Source organism: Aptenodytes forsteri, unplaced genomic scaffold (genome assembly GCF_000699145.1).
Source record: "Aptenodytes forsteri isolate BGI_AS27 unplaced genomic scaffold, ASM69914v1 Scaffold53, whole genome shotgun sequence".
NCBI lineage: Eukaryota > Metazoa > Chordata > Aves > Sphenisciformes > Spheniscidae > Aptenodytes > Aptenodytes forsteri.
Genome location: NW_008795909.1, coordinates 13,573,193 through 13,588,911, shown reverse-complemented (window position 1 = coordinate 13,588,911; position 15,719 = coordinate 13,573,193). Strand labels below are relative to the sequence as shown.

At 35.6% G+C, this 15,719-nt stretch overlaps 1 protein-coding gene across 1 annotated transcript in view; it reads left to right on the top strand.

The window, feature by feature from the left end:
• Positions 1-15,719, top strand: part of CACNA2D3 (calcium voltage-gated channel auxiliary subunit alpha2delta 3) — a 487,274-nt gene that overhangs the window by 423,485 nt on the left and 48,070 nt on the right. The window contains exon 28 of the mRNA XM_009284485.2: positions 14,500-14,561. Coding sequence (XP_009282760.1) covers positions 14,500-14,561 — 62 coding nt within the window. The remainder of the gene's footprint in view (positions 1-14,499; positions 14,562-15,719) is intronic.

Below are 15,719 nucleotides of genomic sequence, written 5' to 3'. Positions count from 1 at the left end.
GAGGATCTGCTCCATGATGGCACAGGGCACAGAGGTGAGACTGACTGGCCTGTAGGGGCTTCCTTCATCCGCCAGTTCCTTCAGGACCCGCGGAGGGATCTCATCGGGTCCCACTTGTGCACACCGAGGCAAAAAAGTCATTGAGTACCTAATTCTAGTACATTTCTACCAGTGTTGTGAGAAAAGGTGTAAAATCTGTAAATTGGAACTTAAAGTCATAAAGTTCTGGGAAAAAAGTAATTGTTTTGTTGTCTCTTTTTTTCAGACTTTTAGGATTCAGACTTTCAAGCTTTTCTCTGAACCACAAATAAGAAACCACCCTCTTTTGTTTGTGATCACCTTCTATTAGAGTTAGTATACACCCACCATGTGATTTTAGAAAGTACACTATTTGGGAGATAAAAAAAAAGCTCCAGGCTATTTCTGCTATTTGTAGTTGTAGACTAAAAATTGATGAGGATATGCTTTGTAAAGTTATTTTCTAACTTTTTATAAAGCAGTAGGTCCAGTATTTTTGGAAGAGTGGCCTTTGCTTCTGGATAAAAGGTTTCCCATTCTGTCTTACAGTTTTAAAGATCGAATCCTGCCATATTTTTCTCACCCAAGATTGCTTCATGCAAGTCGGCATGCTTGTTTCCGGATTGCACCCTAATCTATAACATATGATTGTAAGAATACTTAACTATTATTGCTTTCATTCATAAAATTCAAATCACTTTTCACAGAATGTGAAGTATCCTTCCTCCTGTTTCACAAATGGGGAAGTGGAGCACAGAAAAGTAAGGTGGTTTGGTCACGGTTGCACAACAGGTAAACAGCAGAGCAAGGAACAGACCCTAAGCCTTCCAACTCCAGTTCAGTGCTTTAGCCACTGGACCTCCCTGTCTTCATAGGCAGATGTTCTCTGATGGAAGTTTCACAGAAATCCAGATGCCATGGGATAATGTCCTTATATATGAAGATTGTAAAACAAGACCAATGTTGTCATTTAATAAAAGAGATTATTTTATAGATATAAGACAAGTTGACACATTTTAAGCAATGACAATGCTGATGTTTCCTGTTTTTCAGAGATTAAGATGGGCCGAACAATGGAGGGTTTCCCATGGTAAAAGTACTGCTGTAAATGTTTCTTCTGGTAATGTAATTAGGAAGTATTGGCTCCAGTTAATGTAACTTAAACAAAACATGTTGTCCTCGGCAAACTTGTTAAACAGGCATAGCCTTGTCTAAAAAGAAAACAGGGGCATATAGTGTTTCCATGGAAACTCGGTTAAAATGCTGATTTGTGGATATGATCATAATCAGAACCACAATCTAACCTGATTGAATTAAATGAAAAAGAGTCTTAGGTATGAAGTCAGCACAGTATAAAAGTATCTTTACACATGCAGAAGTCATAGTCTTCTATCCTTATAGATGCTTTCTAACTGTATGTAAAAGCAGGGAATAAAGCAGGGAAATTTGTGTGGGACCCTTCTTTTTTTCCCTCTATGATCAGTTGTACCATTTTTAATACAAAAATCAAGATCAGAATTTAAAATAAGTCTGTTTAAATATACTTTATTGAAGTTGGTTATAGCTTACTGCATCTCTAATGTGTGTGTTTGATTTCCTTTTTTTAATGAAAGGGAGAAGGGCTTTTCCCTTAGGGTAGGGCATATCAGCTCTGTACTCTGAAAGACTGGAGAAGATAATCTTTGCTTCCCTTATAGACATGCTGAGAAGATTTATTAATTCTGAAAAAGATTCTGGCACCCTTGCTTGTAAAATAGCAGTAAAATGCAGAGTTGATTGAATTGACCCTATTAGAAAATTAAATATGTTTTATAAAATGTTATAGCAACATTTCCAAGAGAACATCTGTAATTTAGAAATGTCTACATTTTGGAAAGTATTTCAAAGTTATTTTGATGCCTAGGAATACACTAGAGACTTCAGAATAACAACCTAATGTTTACCAATTGCAGTGTGAAATAAGTGCTTCTGGAAATCCCATCAGTATCAGTCTACCTTTGGTATATGCCTTAACAGCTATAAAAATCTGGCCTTTGGAAGGCTAACTTTCTTTGTAAGTCAGTGATAGGTTTGCCTTTATATGACAACATAAGTTCTGAAAATTCTTGCCAAAAGTCCTTTTTTTGAGTGGAGATTTGAGGACTTTTTGCATTCTCCAGAGCTCCATTCTGGAAGTTGCTAAATATTCTTATCATATGCTGGGCATCGCTTAACTCTTGCAGACTTCAATGAGCACTAGCAGTGCTCAACACCTTTCAGGCAGAAGCCGCAGCTGAATTTGCACCTATCTTGCAACTTAGTAGAAATAGAAGCTATTTAGTATGATAAATCCTTAATTTAATGGAATATCAAAGACAGCTACCTTTCAGCAAACCTTCCTGATTTATTTCAAAGCTATTCCATTAAAAAGGATTACAGCTGGTATCCATGATATTGATTTCCCTCAAAAAATATTCATTTATATGTCTAAAATATGCTTTACTGCTATATGGACAGCTAAATCCTACTAATCATTAGGATATAAATTGTAATATACTAGTTGTTGAAGCATCTGGATAAAGGTTTATGTGATGTAAGTATAGTACATTTGTACTTCTATTGTGGAAGTCATGTCAGCACTTACACTGTTTCCAGAAGTTAATAACTCACCCAGAGAAGTTCACTTACGATCATAACTTGGCACACAGATCTCAGGCAATGATGACATTTTATTAAGAAATTTTAAAAATCTGTCAGTGCCTTTTAATTTTATCAGTCTCAGCATTTTTAAAAAGCCTTCTTTCTTTGTTGCTTTCTTGGAGGATCCATTGAAAACATTTATTAATTATGTATTTGGCCATAAATTAGTCAATAAATTGTTCTTTGTATTTTGTGGCCGTATTTAGGGAGGTCATTTCAACTTTTGTCTAATGAAGCAAATAAGCTGTTGGATAATTTTCAGCAATATGAAGACCTCTCAATTCATGAATGTTCACAAGATCAGATCTAAGCAAACATTTCTGCTGAAGAGTTTGTAGACTTATGTAGCAATTCGGAAGAAGTTAATTTGTTACTTTTCCTGAAATGTGGTAAGTAGACAAGTAAAATAGAAAGCTGTCATTCTGTCCCTCAATGCCTGACCTGTTGGATGCACATTAGCTGTTTTCCAGTTCACACACTTGAAGTTCTTCAGGTTAGATAAAGCAAAAGATAAATTATTTTCCCCAATATAGTTTATTCCTAAGAGGTATAATTAACATTTCTTGACAGGGTTTCAAAATGGTGGCAATAAAATGTTCTCATGAAATAAAGTTAAGTAAATATGAAAATGTTTGGATTATGGCCAATGTTAATCCATGGCTTTAGAAACTGAATAAACTTTCAGGTGAGATGTTTATATGTAATATACTGAATACATCTTGAAAGATGGCATTTCTTTTCTTTTACACATACAAAATAGGAGAATATGAAAAAGAAGAAAAGTTATATTTCAGTATACTGGAAAATCTTTCAGTGTTATTAATCTAAGATTACTTTCCGTTCCTGACATGGTTTAAATCTCTAGTTCAGGATATTCCAAGAATGCTAGTTTATAGCTCAAGTACTAGCTCTTATTTTTGTTGAGCAAATAGGCAGCTGTGTTCTTTTCTACTCAGAGATTCAATAAAAATGCATTTTTGATCCAAAAATTGAAAAACAGGCAAACAAAGCTGCTTTTGCAGCTAATACTGTTCGTGGAAAAGTATAACGTCTATCTTTTGCTATTACTGTCTTTTAAAATTGTTCAGTAAAAGATACAAACATAAATCAGGAGGGTTGCAAATCCACCAGCACTATTTTCTTTGTATTTGCAAGTACTATGAAACTACTCAAATCTATTTCAAACACATAAAGTGTGCCCTGAGTCTTTTGGGCACATACAGTTTTTTGTACCTTTCTAAAACTGTAGATTACCACCATGTGGTTAAACAGCAAAAACATGGTTAAATAAAGTAGTGATCTTAGAAAAATAAGAACATGAAAACTACTGTGGAACATTACAGTAAATATTGTTAAACCACAACACTTATAAAACATCCAATAGGTATGGCGTTGAAAGGCTGGAGAGTTGTATTCGTAATGAGGTATTTCTGATGTATTATTTGACTTCAAATAACGTTACTCATATTTTCAGTAATTCACAGTAATTTGCTAATCACAGTATAGCACAAACAGTTTGTAGACAATGTCACTATTATTATACCTCAGTCAATAAGAGATCCAAGACTTATTTCCAGATGATAAATGGTTTGATAAAGTGTTGGTGTTTTCTCACTCGGTGTCCGAAGTCTGGTTTGACTAATGAGATTTCATATATTCACAGACCTTGTATGCATGCAAATACCCACGATGATAACTGGATAGAGCATGCAGTTGGTAGTCAGTGTGTTCTGGAGGCGGGAAGAGTTGAATTCTGTAAGTCTCTCCCCTCAGTGCTAAGACTGGTAGCAGTAGGATCTCCATGTCTTGGCTTCTAGGTCAATGGTAGGATAGAAGGCATTGAACTGACATGGGAAAAACTGGACAGAGACCTCATGAGTTCATAACATTTATCTTTATTGTCTCATCCAAAGTATTCTGTGCCTGGCAGTAGGACAACTTGTAGCCATTCTGCTATGATAGGATTTCAGTTTGGGAGGGATAAATTTCCTTGGAAATAAGAGCAATAGAAGCTTTGCCCATTTCTGAAATCGGCCCTTCTCACAATGCTGAGATATGTAGATATGACTTTTTTTGTCAACACGATTAGATAGTAGCCAGGATCAAGTCTGAAAAAAAGAAAATACTATCAAGGTTTGGACGTGTTGTATTTTAGTTATAAGTGGAAGCGGAAAGCCTGACATCTCCTAAGAGAATCTGGTCACTGTCTCCAAGAGTTCAGATAAGTATCCTAATTTCTGCATGTTTGTCTGAACTTTGAGCCTCTTAGGGTTCATTAGTTGCAAACTTGAAACCACAGCCTTTTGGCCGGGATATGAGGGGTATACTGGCTAAGCTACTCTAAACTAGGACCTCAGCTGTAAGAAGTAAAGCTTTTTTTGAGAACTTGACAAATCATGGATCCTCCCTTAAGATTTATAAATGTGCTTAGAAATATATACTGTTCTTATTTTTCGTTTCAGTCATGGGATGTACTTGAATATTGCCAAAAAATGAGCAAGAAAACCCTATTAAACTAAAAAATGGTTAGGGAGTTATTAAAATACCATCACCGCTTCCTTATTTTAGTGTTACTGTGGTCAGATTTCAGTCTTCACATGCTTCCTGTACCATCAGAATTCAGAAATATTTGTCAGACTAGTGGCCATGCAGGGGGATGTTGGAAGAAAGCTGAAGGCTCATAGGAACTCCTTATAAAAATTCTGCCACCAGCACAGGTTTTTTTATGGTGGCGCTTGCCTTCTCTCTGCATGCTACTGAAATATTCCTGAGACTCTAATAATACTGCCCAACCCACTGTTTTCTGTCCTCCTGTCTTTCTGTGCTTGCTTCTGTCTGTCTTTCATAATGGAATGAACCAGGTGTCACTAGGTGTCAGGTATTTTCTAAAAGTCACAGGGAGGATACTCCAGACACCAGACAGGGCTTAACTGTGCCCTGCCTCACCCTCTTCAAATTGTGCAGTCTAAACCACTATTTTATACTATCAATGTACTCCTTGTATTTCTCAGGAACAAGGTATATATCTTTCCAGCAAAGTGCACTTAGTGTAATTTTGCATGCCAAGTGGTTACCTCCCTCCAGGCTTATGGGAGGGGGTTTTTTTCTTGCTTTTTTGTGTGGTTTTTTTTAAATTACAAATGGATTCCCAAGTAGCTCCCTTGAGCTGTGCTTCTGGTACACAAAGTTTATCGCAGGGTAAATGAGTAGATTTCTGTGGGAGCCCTTTGTTAGAGTGTTGGCAGCACATCAGCTACTATCTTGTAAAGTTTGAAATACAGCGTAACTGTCCGAATGATAATTTACAGATAACCTGTTTCCCTCCAAGCTCCTCTGTGAAGCCTCCTGAAAAGGCAATGGACTTTCAGTCAACAGCATCTATATTTTTTAATGTTTTCACTCAATTTATATCCTTTTTGTGTTTCCTCCTGCTCCTGCTGCTACTTCATTAGTCCTCCAGAAGGAAGATATGTGTCAGGGAGTCAAAGGGAGTCTGGTTTATGATGATGTTCACAGACTGCCCTCCGCAGTTCAGTTTGTCAGGGGTTGGCTGCAAACCAAGCCCTTCAGCTTTCCCTGGTGATTTGAGTTTGGATGAACTTCGGCCTCCCAGCAATCATCATCCTGCTCCCCTTTCAGCTTGGCCTCACATCAAGTTCCCAATATCTCCTCCCTTTCTGCTTGAGCTTGGCCTCCAGGAAATACCAGCTGCCACTGCCTTCCCTGTATCTTGGGAGTTTCCATCCAGGCAACTTCTTCCACCACTAATTCTAAAAATCTTCTGGAAGAAAAGAGCAGGTTTGAGGTCCATGAGGAAAGAGGCAGAACTTCAACTTTCCATTGTTCATTTAAGAAGAATTCACTCGTTTACATGTTGCATCCCAATAGCTCTGATGAAGGAAGTATTCTTTGTGTTGCTAAAATCTTATGACATATTACGACATGAAAACTGTCTCCCATAACAAACTAATAATTATATAGGACTTACAAATGTTTATGTATGTCATTCTACTTATTTGATGATAAAAAGATAAAGGTAAGATACCAGTAATAATACAGGATTTTTTTCCTGAATATTGTTTAGAATCTAAAACTATGTGATAATTTGCACTTTGAGATTTTTTGTAATTTACATTGTATCTAGGTTAGTAAAAGACTTGTTTTTGGAAAAATCAATCTGTAAATGTTAATGAAGCACAGTAGCTCAAATTTAGGTGGAAAAGGTAGGTGCACATTTACATGGATTTCAAATGGATTTAATATTAAAAGAATTGTAAAATACTAAAGTAATTTAAGGATACCTAAATATGCAATAGACACGTTGTGGGGTTGGGCAAGAAGGTTTCACGTCGGAGAAGCTACAAGAAAAGTTGTAAAGAACATCAGAAATCTTCACTGAGTTAAATAATAAAATATTAAAAAAAACAACCAACAAAACACATTGCAGGGACAGTTTGTGAATAATAGTATCTTATCCAAACCCATAACTGATATTTTATTTTTGCTGGGGTAGGAACTATACTTTATTATAAGTAAAACAGAAGAAAGTGCACAACTGCTCGATACTTTAGCCCAGCTTTTTGTCAATTTTACTCTTTTATCACAGGCTACCTATAACAGTTCATTATGAAGATGGCTAATCACCACCACAAGTATTGAGGTTGCCCAACACTTCCAATTATAAACGCCCAACACTTCCAATTATAAAATCATGTTTTCAGTATAGTAAAAAATAGCCAGACTTAAACTGTTAGGCTGAAATTTTTTGTCCTGGGTGTCTGAATCAGGTTCAGACATTCTGGATAATAAAACTAATATTTTTTCATGTTAAAAGAAAATTCTGGGGATCTTCTGTTTGAAGAGAGGAACTGAAGAAAATGGGCTAGGGTGAGAAGAGGAAGGTATGGGTAGAATGGAAAAGATCCCTGCAATCAAGAAGGAAACTGAATGAAGTGTGAAGTTTGGAAGGGTGAAACTGCATTTTACTGTGCAAGTAAACTGAAACTGGGATTAGAAGCAGTCTGGGAAGCGCACATTTGATGAATGCTCATTCATATTTTTTACATATCCTGCATGTGATGAAAGAATGACTATCACTGGGAATATAGCTATGTTGGATGATACTGGAGCATAACTATATTACTGTAAGAGAGTGCCTGTTGGAATACCTCTAGTTTATTAGCTAAGACTTCTTGGAATTGAGGGGGAAAAATATCGGTACATTTTGTTTTTAATTACAGTACGTAACACATGTTTTATAAGTATTTTTAAGGGCATCATCTTTGGTGGTGGGAGTCTTCCATTAATCTGTACTAGAGGTACTTTTTGGCAGCTGTGGTGTTTATTTCTCAATATTATGCATTGGGGTGTGATATTCAGCGTCTCATTCTTTGGCTGAGCTAAAAACTGAAGACAGATTTTGAACTGAAACAGATTTAGAGTATAAACAAAAGAAGTGCAATCAACTTTTTTTAAGTAGTTAAAGGTGTTCTGGAATATTTCACATTTAGTTATTAGATATTTTAAAAGATAGTACTAAGAGGTAATATGAATAGGCAGAGAGAAGGGAATCTTAAGGACTCTAAGATTAATACATAAAGGCAATACAGATTAAAAAAAAAATCCTGCTCCAAATCTGTCTCCAAGATTTCTTATTTTGAAGCCAAGTTAAACCTCATTTAAGATAATTCCATCAGAAATAGGAGGCCCAAATGTCCTCAAAATGTTGAGCGTCTTTTAAGTATGAGAAAGAATCTTAGTCTATACTGTATTCTGTGGCAAAAGGGAATGGAGACCTTAAGATATTTTTCTAAGCTTGCTGATCTAGTGCTTTTATATAGTGTAAAGTTCTATAGATATTTCACAGAATGAACATCCTTTTAGCTTTTACTACTTTTTCTTTAATTATGTGTTTGGAATCCCTCTGCCAGGTTTATAGGGAGATTCAGCTCCTGTCTTGCCTTAAATCAGTCTAATCTATTTTCCTCTCCTATTTTAAGTGAGAGATTATTCTTTTTACTTAGAGCCTAAGAGCTCTTGTAATTCTATGCACAGAAGTAATTTGTTGAGGAAGGCTTTCCTTATCTTTCTGTCCATTTGCTTAACCATGGAGATCTTGAAATGAACACAAGCAATCCTGATTTATTTTGAGTAGTTACTTGTTTTTCTTCATGTTTGCCTTGATACTAAGCAGCCCTGAGCTCTGCAGCAGTTGAGCACTTCCCAATACTTCTATCGTCAAAGCATCCCACTAAAAGAGTGAAATATTACCCTCAGCCATGGAATCAATGCATAAGGAAATTACTTATTTAACAATAATTATCACTGGGACAAGAATTTAACTTTGTAATTCTTCATGATCTGTTATTTCATAGGGTATGCACTACAGAATAGCAGCCACTTTCATAAACAAAGGAAAGAAATCTCTGGGAGTTAATAACTGTTTTCCATAGGCAGCATTAAAGGTATTTAATTCTGAAGTTTCCCTTTTTCCCCACGTGTAGCCAGTTTGTAAAACATAGATTTAAAGATAAAGTAGCTTGGAGCACAGATATTTCATTCTGAAGTTCTGAAATGCTGAAGGACTAGGGATTGTTCAGAAGAATGTATTGGCTCTAAAACCTTTTGAAGTATGTTTGAAGAGTTCTTAAGACATTAAATGCCCTGACCAAAAAATATCTGTGTTAGTTACAATGTTCTTGAAAAGCTCAGGGAAATGAAAAGCTCCAGGGAAAAAAAGCCTGCAAAAATGCTTTAGTATCACCTCAGGGGTTGAAAATAAAATTATTTTCACATACACTCTCACTGTCAATTCTTTTGAATGTAGAGGCATTCAAATAATAATTAGCTGAATTGTAGGAAACGTTCATAATTGTCCTTTATTATATATTACATAGGATATAGAATATTTAGAAGTTATTCAGTGACAGGGAAGTTCCTATGTGGAATTGTGCAAGGAACAAAATGTAAAGAAACTAAAATGGTGAGATTAAAATCTCACATTAAGATATATCTCTTCAAAGAAAATGTCTATTGCTGCTTGCACCATACCATGTTTATGGGAGCTGTGTTTTCTTCTTCTGTCCTGCAACATAGGTACAGATCATAGAATCATTTAGGCTGGAAAAGACACTTAAGATCATCGAGTCCAACCATCATGTAGCACTTCATTATTTAATAACAAGTAAAAGGATTACAAAACTCTAATTGAGGAAATACTTCACAAGGGAAATATGTAATCTGTTGTGTGTATACTTAAAATGTTGCCATTATAACATTGTATTACCTTGACCAGAGTAGACTAAGTTTAAGATGCATTTCTGTTTTACCTTCTTCAATGGTATTGTACCTCAGAGATTAGTGATACGGCTCTTTTAAAAGTTAAGTAGAGAAATAAACTGAATCTTTTTTGAAAAAGTAAGGAAGACAGTAACTAAATTGATAATGCCTGGGCCTTCAGTTTCTACACAAGCTACACTACTGCTGAAATCATGGGAATCTGCTCAAGTGGGAGCAGGCCCAGTATTTCTCACTCTCTTTTATTTCCCCTCACAGTCTGTCCAAGAAAGCATCAAATTTCATAGAGCTAATACTATGGAAACAAAACAGCAGCTGCCTGCCTCCTCTCATCTTCATGAAGAGGGATGCTCTACGTTTCATAGAAATTAGTCCCAGTATTTCAATTGTCTTTATACTAGAGCATTCCATTGTGCAACTCATTAAAACATGCACATGGAATCTTTTACAGATGAGCTTTGTCATAATTATCTTGTTACTGTTTCAGATTCTCTCTCATGTGGTAAGTAATTTATACCGGACACTAGAAAACCTTCACTACATACTCACTTTCTTTTTATTTAAGGAAGATTCTAGGCTATATATTTAGCACTTCTCTACAAAACATTTACACTTAAATCTTAGAATCATAAGATAATTTAGATTGGAAGAGATCTCCTGAGGTCATCTAGTCCAACGTCCTGCTCAAATTTGTATATACATACAACTTCATTGTGGGAGACCAATAGTTTTAATTGTTCCTTAATGTTTATTACACTTTCATTAATAGTTTACAATAACAAAAATGGCATTTAATCAAAAGTTACTTTGCCAGGTATTTTAAACAGGTCAGCCACGGCAGATCAAATAATCTCTAAATTATGGAGACTTATCACTGACATGTAATGGAATATTTTGTATTCTAATATCACCGTTATCGATCTGTACTGGTGTTTTGCAGTTTAGATATACTATAGGTCTTAGATAGACGCTATATGTGTTGGATATATAAGCACAAATGGATGAACTTCCATAAACGTAGTGGAATATATCTTTGTCTTCATCCTTTAAAGCTTAATAAATGTTTCTTACAAGTTTAAACCTTAAACTGATGTTTGGTAACAACTCTGTTCTTTTCCATCATCAGGATAATGAACTTGATCATTTTCTCAATTTTGGCAACTGCTTCTGTGCTCTGGGTGGTAGTGTCTCTAATAAGAGTGCAAGCTCCGAAGGGTCGACCTTATCAGGACCTTAAATAAACAATATCTAACCACAGTCCGCTCATCTGTGCCTGTTAAGAGCAGCAGTATTTCTAACTGATAGAACAAGGCTTTGGAGAGCGCAGATCTGTGTTTTATTCTAAGCCCCGCTATTGTGACTGTCTGTATCAGATTGTTGTGTGAACTCTGCTATTAATGTCCTTTATGCATCATTTTTCCAGCAGTAAAATAAGAATATTAAGACTTAACTACATTTAGTTAGTATTTTGAGATTCTTTGTTGAGAGGTACTTTATAGTAAATATAGGTTGTTGAATTTGTTAGCATTTATGAATGAGTGAGGAACAGAATTTGTATGGCACCTGAGAGTCCAGAGGTGGAGACAAGAATTTGGAGGGTTTATAGAAATAGTTAAACAGATTAGGAACCTGCTTGGTTATGGAACCATAGAAATCAGTAGGAGTTAATAGCAACTCTGCGTCAACACTTCTGAAAATCTGCATCTTTAAAAATCTAAACACTTTTGAAAATCCATTTTTTCAGGAACTTAGCTATTCAAAACAGATTAGCCAGAAGTAGCAGCTCCATGGGTCTATGTATCTTAATTCTTTTGTTCCCCAGAGAAAAATGCCTACTGGCTTACAGCTGTGACCCAGCTGAGAAGTGAGGTTGCCTCCACTAGGTCCTGTCAGGTTACCTTTAAACTGAGAGCTCAGAAACGTTTAAGGATTCGCAACACGTATTTAAGAATTTACATTTTTCTAATGCAGAGTAAAGACAACCATTTCTCACTTCAGTTTCCCTTAGATATCATGTTTTATTGCTCAGAAAGCTTGTTCTTTCTCTGTCTTTCGGAAAAGAACTCTCGTCCTCCATGATCAGAAAGCTATTGATTCCACCTGAAGTCTGCAAAAGATTACATTCTTCGCAGGTTGGAGTCTTAGACTGTTAGAGTCAAATCTAGGCCTTGATTCAGTAAGGTACCTATCTGTGTATCTAATGTTGATCGTGTGGCTTGATTCAGGGAATTCAACAGGAATGTTCACATGCAGAAAACAAGGCATAAACTTTGCTTGCTGAAATCAAGATGACTTTTACTGATATAAATGGTTTTACATTAATTCTGGATTGGTAGAAATGTAGTATGAGATTGAAATTTCAAATACTGATATAGCATCCAGGAGCAATATGATTTCCTTGTGGAAAGTTCCTGAAAATGCGTGTGTTTTGCCTCCATTTCAGAAAAAGCGGGTAGGATATGCAGATCACCTGCATGCTAGGAATGAACCTAAAGGGAAAAAACAGATGAAGAAAACATGTGCTGCATGGCTGACAGATAGCATCTTCTCATTGACTGTAAAATAAATTACTAGATAATAAAATGTAGCTGGAGAGAGTCTCCTCTGGAGTTTATTCAAAAGGGAGAACTAGCTCCATTTCAGAAAAAGCGGGTAGGATATGCAGATCACCTGCATGCTAGGAATGAACCTAAAGGGAAAAAACAGATGAAGAAAACATGTGCTGCATGGCTGACAGATAGCATCTTCTCATTGACTGTAAAATAAATTACTAGATAATAAAATGTAGCTGGAGAGAGTCTCCTCTGGAGTTTATTCAAAATGGAGAACTAGATTTCTCTACTTACTGTCTTAAGCAAAAATGTCCATGAGTTACAGATAGCAGAAAACTATTCATAACCTGCTATAATAAGAAAACACCTTATGTAATTTCACATCCCATTGTATCAGTTCATTACAGATTTCATTTCACATACTTTTTCCTACCTGCTAACACAAAATAAAATATGTGTGACATCAGCATGTGTGCCTTTGCAAAAGCAAGTACCAATAATCTAAATGTAAATATGTTTTTAAATGATCCCTGCTGTGGAAAGTGGAGGAGGAATGAATAAATGAAGTTTTCTTCAATTTTCCAAAAATTTTTTGAAGTTTTGTTTGTTTGTTTTTATAATGTTTTACAAAACATTGTAGCAATGAATTTGCTAGGAGTTAGGTCTTCAGACTTTCAAGGCTTTCAGAACTGTAGCTTTTGTGAAGAAAATAGTATACTAAGGTTATAGATTAGTCATTAGGGCCCAGTTCATTCTTTTTACCCCAGCAATTATGTATCCTCTAAGCTGACATGAAAGAGCTGTAGGGCATTGAACCAGAACCTGTTGATAAATTGTACTGAACAACTAGAATATCACTTGGTACGGGGCCAGCACTGAAATGCTTTTGCAGAAAAGCCTAGCACAAGGTGTGCTCTGTGAATGGGTGAGAGCATAAAAGATGACGGTGCAGGGGTGCAGCAATAGCTGGTAAAAGCAATCAAAGCAGATGTCTTTAGCCCCTCTGTCCCTGTCTTCCTGCCATATTCTTCATCATATCAAGTTCTTTTAAATAAAAGGAAGCTAATTCAGAAATTTTCAGCACGCGTAGATGGATGCGTTACCATTCTCTTAGTTTAGGCAGGTGAAACCAGAAGAATCAACTGCCTTTGGAGCTTATGCAAACCACGATGCATTATGTTGTTGTTCAATAGAAAGAATGTAGTTCTAGGTCTGATAGGAACATCAGATGAGGCTGAAAGGTTCACTGATAGAAGGAAAAACATAATCCCACCTGAGGTTATGAGAAATATATAATTTAAACCAGTAGTATCTTGAATCATTATTAAAAAAAATTACAAGCTATTATCATTAGTATCCTTTTTTTTTGAAATTTGAAAACCCGTAATGCTTGTCAGATACTTTCACTTAACAGAATTTCACATAACGCTCTTAATTTCAATTTTTTAAAGAAGTTTTTAATGTTTGAAATAGGCTTCTTGTGTTCCAGTGATAATTCATGGATTAAATTACCCAAAACCAATTGATCACTTGAAATGTTAACCAACATTTTCATGTTGTTTCAGTACATCTTCATGTGTTTCAGCACAAAACACATAGTGTGTGTTCCTACAGCTGTTACATTGGTATCAGTAAAATGTAAATTTGAGAGATGCGAACATAAATATGTTCAGCTTGTGGTTCTTTTATGTTATGGGGACATATGCAATTTGAATGGTTTGGCTTGTGTATTCTTCACGTTATATTAACAATGCCTTCATGTTTAAACAAACTGTAAATGGTTTAAAATATGACTGTGTGGTTGCTTCAATTTAATTAGTTGGTTTTTTATTTTAGGGCTCACTTTCCCTTTTTAAGACTGTTTTTCCTTCTGACTAATTTTAAATAATCATTTTGAAGGAATTAAACACACTGGTTTTATTTTATTTATTTTCTTTATTTATGTCTTTCCCAGCTGTAGGTATCCAGATGAAACTTGAATTTTTCCAGCGGAAATTTTGGACTGCAAGCAGACAGGTATATTTTAAATTGACATTTTCTTTGTCATTGAATCCACAGCAGCTTTCTGACTGTGCAGATGATGATCTGCAATTTTTTTGTCACAAGCAAAACTATTGTAAAGAAACAATGTACCTGGAATATATAGTGGCTAGCTCTTCTGATTTACATTCCAGTTCATCATTACAAAAAAGAGAATCCAGTGGTCAAAAACAGTTGCTTGATCCCATATTTATGGAAGCAAGTAGAAAGATTATTAATTTTAGGCCCTTATACGTAAGGAGTTACTTTGTTGGCCTGACACACGTTGATTTTCTCCCTCAGAAAAAGTGGAAACAGTAAACAAAACTGTGATATTTATTTGTTTTCAGGGATAGCAGAATTATGCCTTCTCACTTACTTAGGACCTATCTTTGGACATGAGGAAAAATTTCTTTACTGAAAGAGTGGTTAAACATTGGAACAGGCTGCCCAGGGAAGTGGTTGAGTCCCCATCCCTGGAGGTATTTAAAAGACGAGTAGATGAGGCACTTAGGGACATGGTTTAGTGGGCATGGTGGTGTTGGGTTGACGGTTGGACTCGATGATCTTAGAGGTCTTTTCCAACCTTAATGATTCTATGATTTTATCTTCTAACATTCAGTAACTGAAGTATCACATAGATTAACTAGATTACTGAATCATGGTTGGCATTCATAGTCTTTAATAAACTATACCTAAAATGTTCAGGATATAGAATTTGTACTCATTGAAGAGGATAATCATGTACTTTCTAAAGATTAGGAGATGCCACCCCTATTTTGAGAATAGATTGTAACTGTACTGTTTCAGAAAATAACCCCTAAAATGCAGGTCCTACCCCACCCCTACTGGAAAATCATGTATTCTTGTCTACGAATGGTCTCCAAGCTTCTAAAGCATGGAGGAGATTATGGTGTTTAAAACAGTTGAAATTGTTACAGTGTGAATGCACCCTTTCTCTGCAGACAGGAACAGAACAGGATTGGTGAACAGATTTAAAACTTTCCTAGTCATTTTTAGAACAATTGCTGTCAGATAAAAATGTAATCAATATCAACTTCTTTATAATTGTGCTCATATGGATTTTTAAAATGTCATATTTTGTAATCATCAAACGAGAATTGTAATCATCAAATGAGAAATGGAAATATTTTA